The following is a 21,265-nucleotide window of genomic DNA, read 5'->3' on the forward strand; positions in this document are numbered from 1 at the left end:
TCTGGGCCAGCTTGCAAGGGCGTGGAGGCAGGTTGTGCTAGATGTTGCCAAGCAACTATACAAAGCACTATATCATAGCCTACTTACTAGACATTGAGTTTGGGGCTGATTCTCCTCTAGGCGCTGTTTTTTAAGTTTGTATTAAGCCTATAATATTATCTGTGGGACAAATGTAAAACTCTAGGTAGCCCTATACTAAAATCTCTTTTCCATTTATCACAGACTGATATTTACAGAAGAAAGGAAAGATATCTGCCAGCTGTGATTGGTTTTTCCTTATCAGATGACATGCAGCGCGTGTTGCTGCATTCCAAAAGTTGAAATTTGTTTATCTCAGGGTGCAGCCATTGCACATCGTGACAGTGTTGCTCTCTCTTTTGAGCGTGCTGTCCAAGCATCTACATTGAAAACAACGGATTTGAGGGCACAAAAACTGGCTCTCACAAAGGCAGAGAGCGGTAACTATAGGTACATGATGAAGTTTTGAGGCCAACTTTTATAAAAGATATATTGGTTTTAAAACCCTTACTTTAAGCCTTTTTATTCTGATTATAAATAATTGTCACAGAACTGATCTAAAATCTAAACGTTAAGATGATCTACAGTCGGTTTGGACCGTCTAAAGGGTGCAAGAAAAATATATTAGCTACAAACAAAATACGCTCTCATGTCTTCATGAGCTTTCTTGTTCGTTGTAATAAGGAGCCAGTTTAAGAAATTAATCATGAAATAAATATGTTATTTAAATATAGTTTGCCACACAAAATCGTGTTGATTGCAGTAGAGTCAGACTCTGCTAAGCTAGGCAAGGTAGCTGGCCTTTTTTAAGCAAGATGATTTACTTTTTTACCTTCCATTACTATTTAAGATTTAGCTCCTGTTTGAATTGTGTGGGTAAATTGGGTTAGTCTCACCAGTTCACTGTTTGAATTTACCTCTATTTTCTAGTCCTTAAGAATTTTTGAGGCTTTTTTTTTCCTTCACAAAAATGGAGAAATATAATATTTTTATGGTAAGAAAAGACGTCAAAAAGTCAAATTCTGATCTTAAGTCGATGTTGACCAAATATGTAGTTATTGCATTCTGGTTTTGTCAGACAGTGTAAACCAGGGGTGTCAAACATACAGCCCCTGGGCAAAACCGGCCTACCAGAGGGTCCAATCTGGCCCACTAGGTGCAAGGTTTTAGGAACAAGTTAACTGCACTTATTTATTCAAAACATCTCAGGTTGTTCATCTGTTTTATGAATGGATGAAGGTCTATGGAATGTTCTTGTACTTCTTTACATGAAAAGAAACGGACAAAAATTGAGCTGTTGTTATTTTAGAGGTTATTATGCAATGGTTTTATTGGTCCGACCCACTCGAGATCAAGTTGGGCTATATGTGGCCGATGAACTAAAATGAGTTTGACACCTCTGGCGTAAACTGTAGAGTTAAAAAAAAAAAACATACCTACACTCAACCAAAATGTTTGAAAGAGTGATGAGAATGGTCTATCATCTTTTTTTTCCTCCTTTTCCTGTTGATTTGTGTCTGTTCCCCAGGATCATGCGTGTGGAGCCGCAGGTAGTGCTGAACGTTGCTCACACAGTGGTGAGGAGGATGTCATCTTTTGTCAGGCAGATAGACTTTGCTCTCGACTGGATGGCTGTGGAGGCTGGCAGGGCAGTCTACAGGTATTCTGCTGATAACCGTGTATATCTTACAAAAACAGTCTCCAGAAAAACAACTGTTGACATTAATACATTCACGTGACAGCAGTCAATAGATGTAATATTCATACCAAACAAGTCAACAATGGAGGTTCACAGGCTCATTTGCATTTTTGCAGCGAGTTGAAGTTATCTGTTTATTTTTCAGGCAGGGAGAGAAATCGGACAGTACTTTCATCGTGCTGAGTGGTCGACTGCGCTCTGTAATCATGAAGGAAGATGGCAAGAAGGAGCTAATAGGAGAGTACGGACGTGGCGACCTGATTGGAGTGGTAAGGATTCTGATGGTGGGGGGGAAGACAGATGGCTGATAGTAGTTGGAAGACCATGAATATCTACTATGTTTTTCACTTCTAGTATCTTTATAAATATTAATGACCGTATATCAGGATGAACAGAGTTTTTCTACAAAGTCTATCAAAATTGTGGAGGCCTATCTCTGCAAGTGTGATGGGAAAAAAAAAGATCCTTTATGTCATAATGAAATCAGGGGAGGGGAAACTGGTGTTTGAAGTGCTCCATTTTTTGTGTTAGTTCCACATTGAGGTTATTAATTCGTTGTGCATCTTATTCTTTCTTTGACCAGAGTCATTCGCACTTTCCTAACCATCCTCACGCGTTCTTGGTTAGCATTGGGTTTTTGATGTTTAGGATGGCCGGTATGACTTCCTCATCCCGGCAGTGTAGGTTTCTTTGGCGTGCCCTTTTTCCTGTCAGTTGTTCCAGGTGGTGAAACTCTTTGACACAAGTTTCTCCATAACCTTTGCTTAATAGTTCAATGGTGTTCATTATGTCTTCAGTTTCTGACAATGACTTTAGTTGTTCTTTTATCTCAGACATGTGTTAGGATGTTACATACCTTGACATGTTTTGGCTGAAACTTACGCCTTCCTCAGAAGTGTCACTTGGTGGTGGTTGTGACGCATCTTTATCAGCCGATCTATCAATCAGCTGATATTAGGGAGGTGTGACCATCCTGTCAGTTTTGACAGTTTTGACTTCCTTATTTTGATAGCCTTGATAGCTAATTGATAGATAAGCTGATAAAGACGCATCACAACCACCACCAAGTGACACTTCTGAGAAAGGCTGAAGTTTCCGCTGAAACATGTCATGGTGTGTAACATCCTAACTAGGGCTGTAGTCAACCAAAGAAAATCTTTGTCGACTAAAGTACATAATCTTCAACTAATCGATTTAGTCTTGGGGGAAAAAAAATTCTGCACTCTATTTTTACTTCTGCGGTGTCACTCTGCAGTTACACCTCCAAAACGCTAGTTGGCGGTAGAGGACTGTGTTAAGTGCTGTAAAGTTTAGTTGATTCAAAACACACAATAAACACGACTTAATAGGGACAGTTTCAAACACAAGTATGCAAATCAGCTTCACTATAAATCACAGAATTGACAGACAAACACTTGTCTTTATCTGGACACGTTTCCCCCACGAATACAACATGCTAATGTTATTAGCACAAGCCTATGGCACTTTACATTGTATAAATTAGCCTAGTGTCTAGCGATCGTTTCCTCTTCTCATATAAAACCAGGGACAACAGCAACATGTAACAAAGGTAATGGCACATAATTTGGCTCCGTTACAACTCACAAGATTCACAGACAAAACAACTGTCTTATACTAAACACGTTTTCCAAACAAATACAACATGCTAACGTTACTAGTGCCAGCCTATGTCATTTTTACATTGTATAAATTAGCCTAGCAACTAGCGATCTTTCCTTGTCTCATATAGAGTGTGCCAGTAAACCCGGAACTCCGTTAGCGCTTTTAGCACTTCCGGTTCTCTCGTCTAAAAGTCAATATGTTTTTTGAATGGGATTTTGGTAAAATGCCTCAAATAAGGTCTGTGGTTAACAAAAGCTTAAGCGAGATTCAGGTTTTGTTCTACGACATAAAACACGTCAGTAAATACCCTACTTGTGAATTTTGAAGCTTTTATGTGTTGTAAAAAAGGCGGTTGCTAACAAGTTGCTCAATACGACTACAAATCCTGTCGGGGACATTAAACGTCATCACCCCCGAACAGGCGAGAGTGCTGGCAGTCTGCCATTACAGCTTCTTATTTAGCTTAAACAGTCCGATTTCCCCATTATACAATGTTTTTAAAATAAAGCGGCCGAAATCAGTTGAAAGCTTAGTGGCGGTGACGTCAAGAGTCATGCGACCGTGGAGTAGTCATGTAGTCCGTTAAAGCCTAACGTTCTGGTGATCACATTTAAGCTTCAAATGCGGTATGAAAGGTGTTCATATGTGAAGATTATCTCACTGAACAAAACCTCTAAGTATCATAAACTTGTGTTAGCCACAGAGCTTATTTTCTGACATAATCCAAAACGCAATGCAAAAATCACATTCACTTTCTCTTCTGGGAACCAGCGCAATGCTAAACTTCAGGGTTTTGACGTCAGCCCTGGCACACTATATAAAGCCAGGGCCAACAGCAGCATTTAACGATGGTAAGAGCACTCAATTTGGCTCCAATGCAACTCACAACTTTCACCAACAAAACAACCGTCACACTAAACAAGTTTTCCAAACAATTACAACATGCTAACGTGACTAGCGCCAGCTTATGGCATTTAACATTGTATGCATTAGCGTAGCGATGAGCTGAGATTTCCTCTGCTCATATGAAGCCAGGTTAAATCCAGGATAAAGTCTGAATCCCTAAAGGATAAATCACACACAAGACTTAAAATGCTGTTTTAGTGGAGGCTTTTCTGTCTTCACAATTTATTGTTTCTTAGGTGAAATACAACTAAATACAAGCTTCATTTCCACTGAAGGAAATCGTGTCAGTATACACAAACAGACAGGAGGTCTGCGTCACCGCGACACTGAGGGTGGGCGAGTTTAACGTTGTGTAAACAAAGGGGGTGCTTCGAAAACACCCCCATTTCACAGGTAACTTAATAAATAAAATAAGGAGTTAGTATCTCAAAATAATGACCAAGTGTCTCAAAATTATGGGAAACTTTTTTCAAAATGGGTTAGTATCTTAAAATGATGAGTTATTATCTCAAAAATAATGACCAAGTGTGTTGAAATTAAGGGAAACTTTATCAAAATAATGGGTTACTATGTCAAAATAACAAGTTAGTATCTAAAAAGAGAAACTTGAGCTAACAATGAGTTATTATTTCAAAATAAGTGTCTCAAAATGAAGGGAAAATTTCTCAAAATAATGGGTTAGTATCTCAAAATAATGAGGTGCTTTCTCAATAAATCACCTCGTATTTCAAAACGAGTTAGCATCTCAAAAAATGATTTTCATTAGGTATCATTTCCCATCATGATGTTTTTTTACTTATTTTCATCACACTGGTGGAAATGGGCTTCCATACAAAACCCTGCAGATTTAAATATGCATGAGGAAATAATTACCAGTAATTACTCATCACTTAACATATTCACTGTCAGTATGTAAAGCTGAAAAAACGGGCTGCCAGTATGCTTTTCAAAAACATGACCATAAGACTGCTGTCACTGCCAGTAAATAAGATGTCAACCAAGTACACCTTATGAATATTTGGGGGGGGGGCTGAATACGAGCTACAGACCAGCTGAAATTGAATTCAAACAAAACTTCAAGATAATACTGAATTTATATTATCCTTATATACTTTTCATTGTGACAAACTAGCAAAGCAAAGTCATTTTGTCACACTTCACCCACTTTCCCATTGGCCAGCGTGGCTGATCTCTGCCCCGATGCTTCTATTAATACCTGGGTTGATGGATGCTATGGTTACTGTTACCTGGAGGAGGAAAGCTGTCGTGGCAGCTCCTGTGATTGTGATAATAGGATTGTAATAAAGGTAGCTAACGTGCAGAGACATATTTAGCGCAGCTGTACTGACGTCAGCTCTGACTGATGAGATGGAGAGGTCTTATTTATAGTTGCTTTTTTTCTTTTTTTTTGTCACTGGATTGATACAAAGCTCAACAGTCACAAAGTAATAGTGAAACTAAGTAAGGTAGGTATTCGCCAAAGTGTCTGCATCTTGAAGTGAAGATTTATTTAGTAGTATATCATGTCATGTGTTGTAATGTTCAGGAATGATTGGGGTTGCCTTTTACTTGTGATGGACCTTTTTTTTTTAAAAAATATATATATAATTAAAGAATTTACTATTTCCTTTGTTTCTCTGCAGGTGGAGGCCTTGACCCATCAAAACAGAGCCACCACAGTGCACGCTGTACGAGACTCTGAGCTGGCCAAATTACCAGAGGGAGCTCTCAGCTCCATCAAAAGGAAGTTCCCACAGGTAGGGCAAACCTCACCTGAAATGAAAACGCAATTAATTTTTTTGTGGACAGAGTGTATAGTGATTTGATTGTGGTGATTTCCAAAAGGTCAGCTTTGAAAATTAATAGAGTTGATTTAAACCGTACCCCTGACCATGAGCATTTTAATAATTCAACATCAATATAGTGGGTGAAGGGTTCCAAGACTTTTATTTTAACGGTTTGAATGGAAAAATACTTGACATACATTACATTTTGAAGCATTGTTATGTACATGATGAGGAAACTGCTGCTGTCTGCAGAGTTGGGGAACTCAAGGCACATGACTTGACTCAACAGACTTGAGCAAATTCAAGGACTTGAGACTTGCCTTTGACTTGTTTTTTATTACTTGAGACAGGTGACTCGAATGGGGCTTTATTTTTAGTAAATATGTGCATTTTTCTTTATATAGAGAAGTTCTGTTTTTGAAACATGAGTTAGTTATTTCTAGTGCAATGCCCACAAACCTGGCAACCTACGAAGACTCAGCACACCAGTCGAGGCCAACCCACGAGGCAGCAATCATGGAGGGGGCTGGTCCAGAAATAATATCATTTGGATGCAAGCATTGTTGCTGATGATGGTAGTAAGAATAGAACAGCGCTATGCAAGGTCTGCAGCTCGGAAATTGGTGACACCACCACCGCAAGATTCAGTTTATTGTGTTCTTCTATTTTTCCTTAAGAGCCTTTTAGATGTATAGGGCTATATTATAATTTCAGAGCCCCTCTCTCCACTGTTCTTCATTTCGGAGGCTTGTTATTGGTTGCCACAAAATGTTTAAAATAAAACTTAAATTTTCATGACCACAGTCTGAAAAATTGATATGTGGAAACTGGGGTAGATCATCAGAACTTCATATGACTTGGCTTGTCTGGCTTGACCTATCGCAGGGACTTGACATGCTTGATTCTCACCACAGTAACTTGGGACTCGCTTGAGACTTTAAGGGTAAAACTTAAGACTTCGGGCTTAACTCTTGAGACTTAAGCCCAGTTCACATTACATGATTTTCCCCCTGATTTTGCGTCGCGGAGACTGTCGTAATCTTTTGAGTGTTCATACCTGGCAACTTGTGTTTCTGTCAGCGGGAGTCTCGCCAACTGCGTTATGACCTGTGTGTGCACACCACAAGATTGCTCCACCGAGCCCTCGCCGACAGAGCCCCAGATAACGCGGTGACGTCACCAAACTTGGAGACGACACATCGCAAAGGCATGGATGTACTTCCCAGTGTTGAATCAGATCTGCCTCCAGGGCCTGGGTCCAAACACAACGCGCTCCCTGTGATCCTGTGGACGCCGCCATTGTTGTTGTTGCTTGCCGGCTTGTCAGTGTTGCCAGATCTTGGGAGAGAAACAAGCAACCAGGGCTATGGAAACAAGCCCAAAAGAAGTGACAGATATATATATAGAGAAAGGTGACGTTAGAGAGCAAGCCCAAATAAGCAACTCCACTTTAGAAACATGCCCAAAAAACTGCAACCCGACTACCAATATTTGTAAGCAACTTTACAAAAAAACAAGCCCAAAAGTTGCGGCTAATAAGTGGACCTGGCAACCCTGTGGCTTGTCCTCCTCACGTCCTACTAGGTTAGGTCAGGTTCTTTAATGTCCCCAGGAGGATAATTGTTTTCACACATCATTGTTGGTACTAACGCACAGTCTCTTATAAAATGTTTGTGCCTTTCAGGTTGTCACCAGGTTGATCCACTTACTAGGACAGAAGATCCTCCAGCAGGTCAATGGTCCTCTGACAGGTGTGTGCATCTACATGTGCACCTAGTGTTGTCACATTGGTGTTCAACTCGCGTATGAAGGGGAGTTTTATTAACATGTACACGTTTGTCCCCAGCTCGCAGTTTGGCCCTCCACACTCCTGGCAGTAAGTGGGATGCAGGGAACCAGGCCTCCAACCTCTCCACTGTGACAGTCTTGCCTGTGTCAGAAGAAGTGCCTCTCACTGCCTTCACCATGGAGCTGCAGCATGCACTCCTGGCAATAGGTAAGAGAAACAAAATCAGGAGCTTAAACAGTTTCATATGTGTTAATTTCACTTCAGTCGTCCACAGTGAGGTCAGAGCTCAGGGTTGAGGAAACTTTAGGTCCTATGTGGTCTTTGTAAACATCTTACCACCCTACTGCTGTGCTCCTAGGTCACAAGTTACGTGTTATGTGTCTGGTCCTCATGTATTATAGATACTTCCTGCTATGACGTAACTGCTCTGGCTCTTCTCCCGTAGATTAATTTTAGATGTCCTGTTTACTCCAGTTTTAAATCTGAACTGGGACAGTGTTTGCTGTGTGTGTACTTTGGGTCAAGTACGATTACTGGCATTAGTTCACGTTAAATTAAGAAATGAGGTTATTATGACAGCACAGTATTTACTGTAAGGCTTAAGGGAATGACTGTAAGAGGCGTGGCAGACCTGGCGTGTCTGTGTGTGTGCTTTAGGGCTTTGAATATATATTTAACAGCTAACAGAGTTGTGTTACCTGTACTCCAAGTGCAGCCTTGTTTGTTTTGTTGCAATATTTTAATTAAAAGCTCTTCGCCAACTTACGCGCCACCTCTCTAAAGCAGTTTTCTTATATTAACTCCAGAGAATCAAGTCCAGTTATTGTCCGAATTTCTCTTTCACACATTTAGCACACAACAGGAGACTGTCTGTTTTAGACGTCTTCTCACCTACTGGAAATACTCTGTTTGGTTTAGGTGAGTAGTAGTGCCTGGGTAGAGTGCGCAGGAGGCAGGACATGAGGTAGATTACATAACAGTCTTATAGCCGGTTTGTAATTTGGTCATAAACACCAGATCTCTTGCTGTTCCTTGAATTTGTCTGACAGAAGTTCCTGAATCTTGTCAACTCTACAGTTAGATATTTACATCACCGTCTTCGTGTAAATGACTCTCATATGTTTGTTTTCTTTCAATTTTGCGTGAGCCGCATGATAGAGGTGTCAACTCGCCCGCTGGCTGTAAATTGTCTGGACTGTTTCCTGATCTTTTCACACATGGACATTACATGGATTTTGTACTCAGGAGCTGGCAAATATAAAATCAATTTATTGTCAAATTCAGCTGATGTGGACATTTGCGTTCTCACATACAGCTCCTTCAGGTAATGTCTAGATGATTTCATGTTTGCGGTGCATGTGTGAAGGGGGCTTCAGTCAAGAGGATTTAGTTGAGTGCTTCGACCAGACATATTGATTGTAACTGCTCTGATCTCTCACACGCAGGTCCCACTCTTCTGCTGACTAGCGATATTATCAAACAGCGACTTGGAGTTGCAGCACTAGACAGGTAGGTTTTGTGGCTGAAAATGACTGAAAGCACCCACCAAAAACTCATACTACTACTCATACTAGTTTTTGCCTATTAATTTTTGTCCTTGGGCTCTCGGCCTTTTTTGACTCACTCATTAAATTCAGTTTAAGTATGCTTTATTGGCACAGCAGAAAAATAGATCTACTGTGTGCTGCCAGCTAGGCAGTGCCGCCGGTCATTAATGGACTCCTTTTCTCTCCAGTGTCCACGAGTACCGTCTGTCCAGCTGGCTGGGCCAGCAAGAAGACATCCATCGCATAGTTCTTTACCAGACGGACTCCACACTGACCCCGTGGACACAGCGGTGCATCCGTCAGGCCGACTGCATCATTATTGTGGGGCTAGGAGAGCAGGACCCAGCCGTTGGGGAGGTGAGGTGTTAGTGGTGGGTTAAAAGAGTGAGAGGAGAATGAGAGGCAAAGGTTTTTGTTTGATTGGTTTAGGGTTACTTGACTGATGATTTGTTTGTTTTATAAAATGTCAAAGAATACTGTGAAAAAGCCGATGATCAAGATGATCTCTTCAGATTGCTAGTTGTGCCAGACCAACAGTGTAAAACTTGAAGATATACTTTTATTTGATTATTATTTATTCAATTTACAATTATGTCAGACAAAGGAAAGCAGCACATCTCTGCATGTGAAAATATTTTTCATACTTAAACCTTCAAAACTGATTTCTTTAATTGCCTGCTGCAGCTGAAAACAATGCTGTGAGAGCTGTGAGAGTGAACACGGGTGTTCTCACATAATTCCCCGCATAGTTCCACCCAACTTCCACCAGACAGGGGCGTAATAATCAGTCTGGGAGATTGAATACACCTGTCTGGGTGTGTAGGGTCTTTCATTTCAACAGTAGGGAACCGTAGTTTTAATCAAATGTAATATTGTATTTGTAACATTTCAACAGCTTATTAGTCGAGATTCAACAATTAAGCTATTTCATGTCGTCTGTAGATGGTTTTCTATAGCAGTGGCTCCCAACTGGTCCAGCCATTGGGTCCAGATTTGTCCTTAGTCATCAGTTCAAAGGTTTACACAGTTTAATATATTCAGTGTCATACTTGTGTTTGGCCATGTCATTGAGCTAGTTTGCTGTCTCTGGGCGTACTATCCAAATAAGGTGTCACAGAAGTGATTACTGTAGCTGCTCTGGACTATTTTCCGTGGCATGTTTGGTGAGCTAGTGAGTATTTACTTTAGCAGAGCAGTGTATGAGAGTTTGACTCAAAATAAACTCATGTTCATCGTAGTCACTGAAGTACCACAGAGGAATAAACTATACCAGACTTTAGACACACACACACACACACACACACACACACACACACACACACAGTAATTGTTAGTTTAGTTCATTGTTTGGTCTTTTCATGGGATTTGTTTGCTGTAAGAAAAATATCAAAAGACTATTAACTGCACTTAAACATTGCTGTCGATAAATTACTTTGTCGACTCACCTTTTCGACACTTGACAGGTGTTGATATCTGGAGTTGAAAATCTGTCTGAACCCCTTGTGGAGCTGAAGGTGAACTAAAGACCGTAATGGGCTAATGGTGCGTGTTACAGCTGACCATACGTTCTCAAGCCTTTTCTCTCCAGAGAAATCATCACACCAATTACTATTAACACGTCTCTGTCTGGTTTGATATTGGGGTCAGTGCTGATCATTATGCTCTTAAATCGTTCTTATACCCAGGGTTTGACCAACTTAATGGTCACACAGATTGTGAAAGGTTATTATCTGACTCTTGGGCATATTTGCGAAATGAGCAAAGTGTGGATGGATGTTGTGACAGAGAGGTGTGGTGCGAGAGAAAGGAAGTGCCCGTCCCGCTGATGAAGCCGAGGTAATTGCCTTCCAAAGGAAAAATGGGCACAGAGAAATGTAAGGAACGTATCCCCGTTTAACAGGAGATGGTGGGAGAAATGGAAAGAGGGATCAATATTTGCTCAGGCTCAGAATGAGTCATAGCTCTCTGGGTTGATTTTATCTTTCAGGGCACACACACAGACACCCTCTTACCTTGCACATACACTAAACCTTTAGAAGAGGGCCTGTTGTCTGAGTAACAGATCTGACCTTCCTCGCAGACTATTTAGCCTTTTTAAAAAAAAAAAGGAAAAAAAAAACAACCTCTGCAGGGAAATTGCACTTGGAAAAAAGCAAATTAAAATGTAATTAAAAACGAATCTCTAAAATAATTGCCCAGTCTGTTCTTATTTCCCAGAATGCTACCCAGAATTCTAGTGAATATAATGGTTTATTTCAAAATAAGAGTCTTACTGAAATTGCTTCTTGATTTGTCCCTGCAAACATTAAAATTTTTCCCAAACATAAATATGAAATTACAGTCACATACCTGTACACGTGCAGTTATTGTGCTCACTTAAACTCTAGTAGTCACGAGTTTGCAGTAATTTTCTTGGCTAGCACTCAAAATTCTGTGCAAGTGCTTCACAGGAGCCACTCAGAAGAAAACTGAGGAGAATAAAATCGTCTGAAACATCTGTGCTCGATGTCTTCCCTCTAGCTGGAGCGTATGTTGGAAGGAAGTGCAGTGCGTGCCCAGAAGCAGCTGGTGCTGCTACACAGAGAAGACGGCCCCCCACCCAAAGGAACTGTGGACTGGCTCAACATGCGAAGCTGGATCTCCAGACACCTCCATCTCTCTTGTCCCCGAAGGGTCTTCTCTAAGAGGAGCCTGCCCAAACTGGTAGGAATGGAAAATATGGCCAGAGTGTTTTTTTTTTTTTTTTTTGTCCTCATCTGCAGATCAAAACACTTTCTTCAGTCCCTTTCAGGCTGCTCTCCTCTAAGCCTCTCATTTACTACTCACAATCCTCTCTTTTTCATTCAACATCTACATATTTTCCCTCATCCTCTCAGTTCTTCTTTATCCTCTTACCATCTCACTCGTTCCTCTCTACTTTAATTACAGTGATTTCCCTGTTTTTCAGATGGAGCTGTATCAACGTGTGTTTGAGAAGCCAGCAGACCGCCACTCAGACTTCTCCCGCCTGGCTCGAGTTCTAACGGGCAATGCTATCGCTCTTATCCTGGGTGGAGGAGGGGCTAGGTAACGTCACCCCACTGTCTGTCTTCCCAAACAGTTATTCTAAGACCTCATGTCATATTAAAGCAATGTCCCGATCGAGTTTGTGCTGCTGTTCTGAATATCAGCATGGCTGTGATTCAGTGGCGGCCTCATGCCGAAGATGATCACAGCTGACAGACCTTGAGTGTGATATTGCTTTGATACAGCAGTTCTTCAAGCACTCTTAATTAGTTAACAGTAATACACAACAACAGATTATGGTTTGTTTATTTATTTGATCATTTATTTGGCTCCGCTTACATAAGTAGTTCCACACCTAGACTGGGACTGGACTGTTGCCAGGGGACACAAACATTTCTGCACAGGAGCTTGCTACTTTGTGTAAGCTAGGTGTACACATTACTGTGTTTTCAAGTTGAAAAAAAAGAAAAGAAGAAACGGTGAGTGGGGAATAGGGGCTGGTTAGAGCCACGCATAGGTACAGAACAGGGTTTTCCAACTAACCAGGCAATAGGTGACATCCCTTTGTGTATACGGTCCATTTTTCCCAGTATTTTATATTGATCGAATCTCAGTCTTAAAGAAAATGTAAGTTTCCCTATCCAGTGAATTTTGTTAATAATTGCAATCCAGTCATCCTTTAAAGGGGGGCTTGCCTGTAGCCACCTCTGTGTGATGGCTTTCTTGCTCGCGGCCAACTTTACTTTGTAAAGGTAATTGTCCTGGGTCATGAGATTGTCCGGGATGACAAAAGAACAGTCGACTTCGATTCCAAAGATGATCCATATCTCTATGGCAATGTCTTGCTAATATGGATAAATAAGTGGGCATTAGTGTTGTCACAGTACCAAATTTGGGACCCACAGTACGATACCAGTGAAAGTGTCACGATTCTGAGTAGTATCATGATACCACGGCAAAAATGAGGCAGATGTGCCTTTTGTCATTTATAAAAAGATAAATCACTTTTCTATAATACATCAATGATATTTCAATGGAATAAATTACTTATTGACTTATTCATACTTCAAAAACAGCATCAATAAGTGATTAACATAGGGGGGATTGAAATAAAATAAATAAATAAAATAAAAATCAACCAGCCACCCTCCTCCCCTGACAGGTAAAGAACAGTGCCTTAAATGCAGTGAGGTCTGTGGACCGTTACCTGCCACAAAGAGAGAAATGTGAACAGCTCGTCTCCCCTGACACGTCACATACCTGTATGCCGCCACGGCACGGCTGTTGAGGTATTTCTGGGCAGTCATGACACCAACGAAGACTTGGTGGACCTTCTTGGTCGCCGGTAAGCCGTTATCTTGCTCCGCGGAGCACTATGACCGCCGTATTTGACAGGAATACGTATTCCTGTTTGTGTCTGTGACCCCTGTTCAACCCACAACCGGCAGGATTCGCCTTTCGTTTCTTCTGCTGGTTGAAATCTGTACTTGCACAGCGTGCTCCTGAATGACTTCTTTTGCTTGCACAAAACTATATTTAGTTGCAAATGCGAGTAAAATGCTTGCACCGTAGAGCTCTGTAGCATCTTATGCATCTCTTATGCATCTCTATAGCATAAACAAATCTAGCCTACAAGTAAAAATAAATAATAACTTTCACTGCTCAAAGATACTCAACAGCTCAGCTAATACCTGACATGTGACTGGAAAACAAACCACTGCAGCAGCATATTGAGTGCCAGGTGGCCAACGCGCGCCGTTATTGGGCAGCGCATGGACACTCACCCTCTTGTGACTGGAGTTTGAACTCATCCCACAGTAGTGGTTCCAAGAGGTACCGTAGTACTACGGTACTCCAACATTATGGTATCATATGTACCGTGGTGTTTTGGTAGCGCAGTCTACCGTTAGTACCAGTATACCGTGCAACACTATTGGGCATCCCCCAAAAATATGAAAGTGGTCCACCATTGATTTACCACACAGCCTCCAGCATTCATCCTGCCCCTGAGACCCCTGTTGTAGTCACAAAATAATCATATTATGTTTTTCCAGCAGAACTCCCACCAGGATCTTGAAGTGGTGGTCTGGTGTCTTTAGTCTTACATAAGTATCATGTACCTTTATTTGTATATTTACATTTATGGTGCAACCAGTGAAATTGCTTTGGTGGCATGTATGATTCTAGTGACTTAACAGCCTGATCAGACAGTATGTTCCAACATCGGCTGAGGTCATATGAGCACACCTGGAGGTTTGCAATGAAGTATCCAGGCTTGGGGCGTCATTGGCTTAGTGGTAGAGCAGGCGCCCCATGTACAAGGCTGTTGCCGCAGCGGCCCGGGTTTGAGTCCAGCCTGTGGCCCTTTGCTGCATATCTCTCCCTCTTTCTCCCCTCTTCACGCTTCACTGTCCTGTCAATTAAAGGCAAAACATATCTAAAGAAAAAAAACAACCATCTGACAACCATTTATTATTTTTTTCAAGTGTTATTTGTGAAAATATGTTCATGTTTGCTGTGAAAAGTTTGTTACGATGACCTTTAATACAGGCTAATTAACAGTGAATGTAGTTAACGGTTTAGAACGCCTGTAAAGCAGAGTGATAAATGCATAGTTAAAAGTCCCAGTGCTGTTATACTCTATATCAACACTCATGTAATGCTTCTTGTACAATCAAATGACTTGGTCAGAACTAACAGGACAATATAATATTTTAAATATGATGCCTGCTCTAGGCTTAATAGATTTTATAACTGTCAGGCTCAGAATATAATTAAAAAGCTTTTTGGTTTCATCCTTATGCAGGCTGGGTATGTCCGTGTCTTTTTGGTTACATAAATGTATCTCTGTCTTTTCATGTGTATTTCTCCACCCACCTGTTCAGAGGCTGCTCCCAGGTGGGGGTAATGCGAGCTCTCTGCGAGTGCGGCATCCCCGTGGACCTCATTGGTGGCACCTCTATCGGTTCCCTGATGGGGGCACTGTATGCTGAGGACCGAAGCCACAGCCGCATGAGGATGAGGGCCAAAGAATGGGCAATGGTGAGAGTCAAAGCAACAGTGACACTAGTCTTGCAATAAACCCAAATATTAAGAGTCAGTGATCTGCTTTATATCAAGTAGGAATTTCAAATCTATCCCACCTTTCATCAAAAGGTGCCTTCTCCATATTGTTTTTTTTTCCTTTCTTAGACAGGGGACACTATAGAAGTGACAGTAAATGAATGCAGAAAGACAGAGGTCAGATTTGAACCAGGGATGTTCTGCGTCTTAGGCCACCACAAAACTCCTTCCCGTAGTTTTTTTTAACTTGTATTGAATTGACTTACAGTAAAATGTTGATGCATCATGACCTTGATCAAACATCTTCAGCATGTTACACATCTGCTCACTGCAGAGCTTGGGGACAGACGACCTACAAGTGTGTTCTCCTTAGGTGGTGTATTTGTAATTATGTCTAGAATTAGGCTAAATAATTGTGACAAACAAATGGTTCAAGTGGGATCATTCAGTCGACATTATTCTGTTTGTGGAACAGAAGCTGCGTTTAACAGCTCCTCCTCCACTTGCCCCAATTCAGAGAGAGGAATATTTTCAAATTTCTGCCTGTGAGTCTGTCCTTGTGAAGGTGACTCTTTCTGACAGCATTTTTATTTCATTACCTCTGTTTTGCTTTTCATATGATTACCCACGCTGTGCTGATTAACCATTAATAGTAATTGGCTGGTGCTGCACACACAGCCTCGAGTGGTTTGCACCTTTAGCTCAGGAACAGAAGCGTTTTGGTTGTAATGTGCAGCTCATACTTACGTCTTTAATCCTGTGACCATTCATGATGGCTGATTTGAGACACCTGCTCAGTCTCCAGGTCGGCAGGCTGAGCATATGGTATGATTCGTCCTCCTCAGTGTATCCAGTCCCTCCTCCTCTGGCTCTGTCCTTGGTTCTGAACTTTCCCTTTAGGAGCAGCTGGTTCAGTTACTGCTCCTTAGTATTGAATTAAAAGAACCACTGTTGCAATAAAAAAGTTTGCCCCTAGCAAAGATGGAGCGGTACACTTTGCTCTGTTTAAATGCATTTTATGACAAGTGAAGATTTTTTTAACTGCTAAGAAAAAACAATCAGAGCCCACCAGATTTTCTTACATCAGTTGTGCTTTGTACTGGAGAAAACATCTTGTTGTGTGGAGCATAGAAGCCATTTGACCTTTCTTCTCTCCTGCTCTCTCTGCAGGAAATGACATCAGTGTTTAAGAAGGTTCTGGATTTAACGTACCCAGTCACCTCCATGTTCACCGGTGCTGCCTTCAACTCTAGCATCAGCAATGTCTTCAAGAGCAAACAGATTGAGGTGATTTTACTTAAGAACCCTGAGGTGACAATAAATTGTTCAAAGAATCTGGTGGTGGTGCAGGATAAGCAAATGTATTATGTGAATCTACTATGTTTATCTGTCTTGATGTGACCTTCTGTGTATGCAGGACCTTTGGATCCCATATTTTAACATCACAACTGACATCACTGCCTCTGCCATGAGAGTACACACTGATGGTAAGTTCAGTATTCTGCTTTTTATTTTATTTTATTTTAGGAGAAGACACTACAGGTGAATAAGGTGAAACTTTTAACAGATATCACCATGAAACCTCCCTAGTAGATTACTTGCAGTTAAAGTTGTGTTCACACCGGACCTGTTTTTTTTTTTTTGTTTTTTGTTTTCCGCTGTCGCTTGGTTCGCCCCTTTGATATTGCTTCATCGCTCAGTTGCAATCGCTCGTCAATGTGGCAGAAATCAACAGACTTGCTTTTTCGCTTTGATGACGTCATTGAAGCAATCAGGGTATTGGGGGGGGGGGGGTGCTTGACTGTCATAACATGTCAGCTTCATTAAAAGTATAGCTGCAAATTAAAAGCAACAATAGATGTTTCTACATTTTGATGCATACAGGTGGCTATACATATTGCAAAACTCTGTAAAAGTACACCGAAGCATACGTTGTCGTTTCCAAATATTTATTTGAAAACGAAACCATTCATACGGTCACTAAAAAAACATTTTGTCAATAATAAAAAAACGAATGTAATCTCAACAGTGACCGCGCCATCCATGTATTCCTTTTGCATACATTTCCAGAAAAGCAAAAACAAACCAAAATCAAAATAACTAATTTGTGTAAATGCGTAAGTGCACATACAACATATTCAGTAACCAGACAAATTACAAACCTAATTTGACAACACACAGTGCAGCTTAAAATAGTTTAGAATAGATATCCACCTTAAACAGAACAGAAACCTGGACTGTAATAAACCCAAATCTCAGGGTAACTACAGTCATGAAAACCTGGAAAAGTCAAGAAATTTCCCATTTTCCAAGCCTGGAAAAGTCAAAATTAGTAAAATCATCAAACGTTTTGGGGAAGTCATGGAATTTTGTTGTGTGTAATGAAGTTGTTACAGTAATCTTCCATGGAAAACCTTCCATGTACTGTTATGTAACAGCAAAATTATTTTCTGTAGCTGATGACGTATTGTAACTCTAACACGTGGCGATGTATGAGAAGGTTTTGTTTACCATCACGTACGTTTCTTCTTCATTCTCTCCCTGTGATCCTTCTGAGTTTAAGTCTGATATGTTTGCAAGTGAGGCAAGAAAAAAAAATGTATCATGGGTCCCTGAAAAGTCATGGAAAAGTTTTTAAATTTGTTCCATGAAAATGCATGGGAACCCTGAAATCTGCATTTTGGACAATTTTCTTTCAAGTAGTCTTAAAGAAGACATGTTATGGGTGCAAAAAAGCCTGAAAAATTCAAAATTGACTAGTGCATGGGAAAACTTGTTTTCATCTGTAGTGTCTCCCCATAAAAGAATTATTTGTTCTTGTTTGTTCTTGCGTTAACTGCTGCTGAAATGACCAAAAAGAGAGTTTTCCTCCCTTTTGTATCTGATTATGGTAGTAGATAGTCTTTGTTTTATCTGGCTTCTAGATTTCTGCCACCTCTGTCCTCATTGGTGAACTGACCCTTGAATTAGTCTCACTGATGAGTCTAATTTTCTGTCAGTTCAGGTTGGTTGCTTTCAATTAAATAAATTGTGCTTACTAGACATAAAACTTAAAAAGTTGCCTGTTTGCTGTTTGAGGTTCTCTGTGGCGGTATGTTCGTGCCAGCATGTCTCTGTCTGGGTATCTGCCTCCTCTCTGCGACCCCAAAGATGGACACCTGCTTATGGATGGAGGTTATATCAACAACCTACCAGGTGTGTTACACTCAGTCCTTTGAGTTTAATATTCATACCTCCATTGGCATTCTTTCTCTCTCTGCCTTGATCATGTTGTTTTGACTATCTTGTCACACATATGATTGATGAATCTCTCTCTTCCTCTGCTGTCCCACCTTTTGTTTCCATTTCCTACTCTTTTCCCAGCTGATGTTGCACGCTCCATGGGGGCCAAAGTGGTGATAGCTATTGACGTGGGCAGCCGGGATGAAACCAACCTTACTAATTATGGCGACTCACTCTCAGGCTGGTGGCTGCTATGGAAACGCCTCAACCCCCTAGCAGAGAAAGTAAAGGTAATGGATTGATTAAAAATAAAGACAACAGACTGTGCGAGGATATCTTTTAAAAGTAAATGAGTCCTGTGAATAACAATGAGGAATTTTTTGGAGGTGTTTTTCAGTGATGCATATGTTCATTTCTACCGTCGTGGCCTCAGGTGTTAAACATGGCAGAGATTCAGACTCGACTGGCCTACGTGTGCTGTGTCAGGCAGCTGGAGTCTGTGAAGAGCAGCGACTACTGCGAGTACATCAGACCTCCGATCGACAGATACAGAACACTGGAGTTTGGCAAGTTTGATGAGATTGCTGTAAGTTTAACTGTCAAATATCTAAAAATTCCCACAAGGCCTTCTGGCATATATTGTATAATGATTTTGCTGTCAGTATAGAAAATAATATTGATGTGTGTGTGTTGGTGTTGTGTAGGAGGTGGGATACCAGCATGGAAAGACTGTGTTTGACGTGTGGGGCCGCAGTGGAGTGGTGGAGAAAATGTTGAAAGACCGACACCAGGAGGAGTTCCACCACACCCAAAGCAAGAGTCATGTAAGGACGCAGGGAGGGAAAAACACTTGGGAATACTGTAGAATATATGACAAGAGAGCCATTAAAGGGTAGGTCCATTCCATCCTGGACCTTCCCCCCCCCCCCATGTTTTTCTGTCTAAACGACTAATGGGAACAGCAATTGTCTAAATTGATTCAGTATTGAGTGACAGGGCTGCAGCCAGCAGCGAGGAATCAGGCTGCAATGTAACCACTTGGGGCATTTGTGCACATTCAGTTGAGTTCACGTCCACTTAAAGTGCTTGTTTTTGCCACTGATGGGCTCAGATGATTATTTTAAGTATCTTACTCTTTAACAGAGGTCTATCTCTGTTGGAATACTTTTCATAATGATGTCAGGCTTTTTTTTTTTTGTTTGAACCAGAAACGGCTCAAAAATCGCCATCGCCAATTCCACCAGACTCCATTTAAGTAAACAGTAATTTTAGCGTGTGTAGAGGCAGCATATTTTCACATCTATTGGGGTGAACTAAGGGTTTATTTCAACCAAACCAGAGTTGGTGATTGTCAAAACAGTGAAAAGATGAACCAAGATTGTGTTGGTTAGTTTTTTCTTGTGTCTGTTGACTTTAAATGAAGTCTGTTTTACGATGATAAAATTGCTATTTAATTTAATGGAGTCTGGTGGGATTGGTGATAGTGATTTCGGGGCTGTTTCGGGTTGTTATTCTTTAACAAAAGGTCTTTCTCTGTAGGGTTCCTTTCCATAATGTTGCAAGACACTTAGTATAATAATCTGAACCTGTCTGTGCATGTGATGGTGCGAATATGCTTGGAGTGGTTACATTGCAGCCTGTTTTGCGGTCTCACACAATACTGGACCAGTTTCAAAAACTGTTGTTTCAATTACTCACGTAGACACTAAAATATGGGAAAAAAGGGTACAGGTTGAAAAAGGTTGAACTTCCCCCTTGAGGACTGTTTAATGCAGAGCAACAACTGAGTCTGGACCAAATTCTACTTGTGGTTTAAAGTGTAAAGCCCGGTTTTGACCAAAGATTTGCGACAATACGAGTCGAAATGTGCAACTACTTGCAATGTGCCTTTCTGCAACGTTCTGAAAACCTGCTAGTTCACGCCAGTGCAACAACTCTCTGTACTTCTGTTCTGATTTCCAGCTTTCCAGACTTATTTTGTGGCTGAATATAATTTGTAGATTCTTAAAATATGGATGAGGATAGTGATAGAAAGATAGTGGCCACAGTTGCATTTGCAGTATTGACCCACTGTCTGACACTGACACACCATGAGGATGAAAACAGAGGGCTTGGCATGGACGGATCACCTGCTGCAGCGGTGATCCGCGAATACGCCGTCTGTGGTCATTTTGACTTGACCAGCGGACTCCACTACAAACCAGTTGGTCTGAACTGGGCTTAACTATAGATTCTCATCACTACTCTGAAGTATCTCAGTTGGTCTACAGTGAAGTAGCTGACATGAGACATTTCTAACTCAAATTATCTTGCATTCATGGTTTAGTCCAAGCTAGTTAAAAACATGCAACCACAGAGTCGCAATGAAATACTGTGTCATAATCTCTCTTTGTTTTGATTGTCTGAGTTTTGCAATCAAACTGATTAGCTCACAAACACATTATCTCAGTAACTGCTCTGCATTAGTACCCACCTGTGCAAAAACAAAGCAAAATTCACATCCTCTGGAGTGTGGTCTCTATCTGTGATTTCATTTGCAGTCCATGTATGTTTAATCAACCACATGGGTATACTATAATGGCTACAATTTCTCTCATTGTTATTG

The 21,265-nt window shown here is 41.0% G+C and overlaps 1 protein-coding gene across 2 annotated transcripts in view; it reads left to right on the plus strand.

Moving 5' to 3' along the window:
• The window catches only part of pnpla7a (patatin-like phospholipase domain containing 7a), a 46,382-nt gene that overhangs the window by 12,263 nt on the left and 12,854 nt on the right, over positions 1-21,265 (plus strand). For both annotated transcript variants that reach the window (XM_049604706.1, XM_049604707.1), the window contains exons 18-33: positions 1,547-1,678; positions 1,863-1,986; positions 5,890-6,003; positions 7,718-7,784; positions 7,880-8,029; positions 9,268-9,331; positions 9,558-9,726; positions 11,890-12,072; positions 12,317-12,435; positions 15,261-15,417; positions 16,609-16,725; positions 16,856-16,925; positions 18,517-18,633; positions 18,802-18,950; positions 19,094-19,246; positions 19,365-19,484. In XM_049604706.1, coding sequence (XP_049460663.1) covers positions 1,547-1,678; positions 1,863-1,986; positions 5,890-6,003; positions 7,718-7,784; positions 7,880-8,029; positions 9,268-9,331; positions 9,558-9,726; positions 11,890-12,072; positions 12,317-12,435; positions 15,261-15,417; positions 16,609-16,725; positions 16,856-16,925; positions 18,517-18,633; positions 18,802-18,950; positions 19,094-19,246; positions 19,365-19,484 — 2,005 coding nt within the window. The remainder of the gene's footprint in view (positions 1-1,546; positions 1,679-1,862; positions 1,987-5,889; positions 6,004-7,717; positions 7,785-7,879; positions 8,030-9,267; positions 9,332-9,557; positions 9,727-11,889; positions 12,073-12,316; positions 12,436-15,260; positions 15,418-16,608; positions 16,726-16,855; positions 16,926-18,516; positions 18,634-18,801; positions 18,951-19,093; positions 19,247-19,364; positions 19,485-21,265) is intronic.

The sequence above is a fragment of the Epinephelus fuscoguttatus genome, linkage group LG18, assembly GCF_011397635.1.
Source record: "Epinephelus fuscoguttatus linkage group LG18, E.fuscoguttatus.final_Chr_v1".
Classification (NCBI taxonomy): domain Eukaryota; kingdom Metazoa; phylum Chordata; class Actinopteri; order Perciformes; family Serranidae; genus Epinephelus; species Epinephelus fuscoguttatus.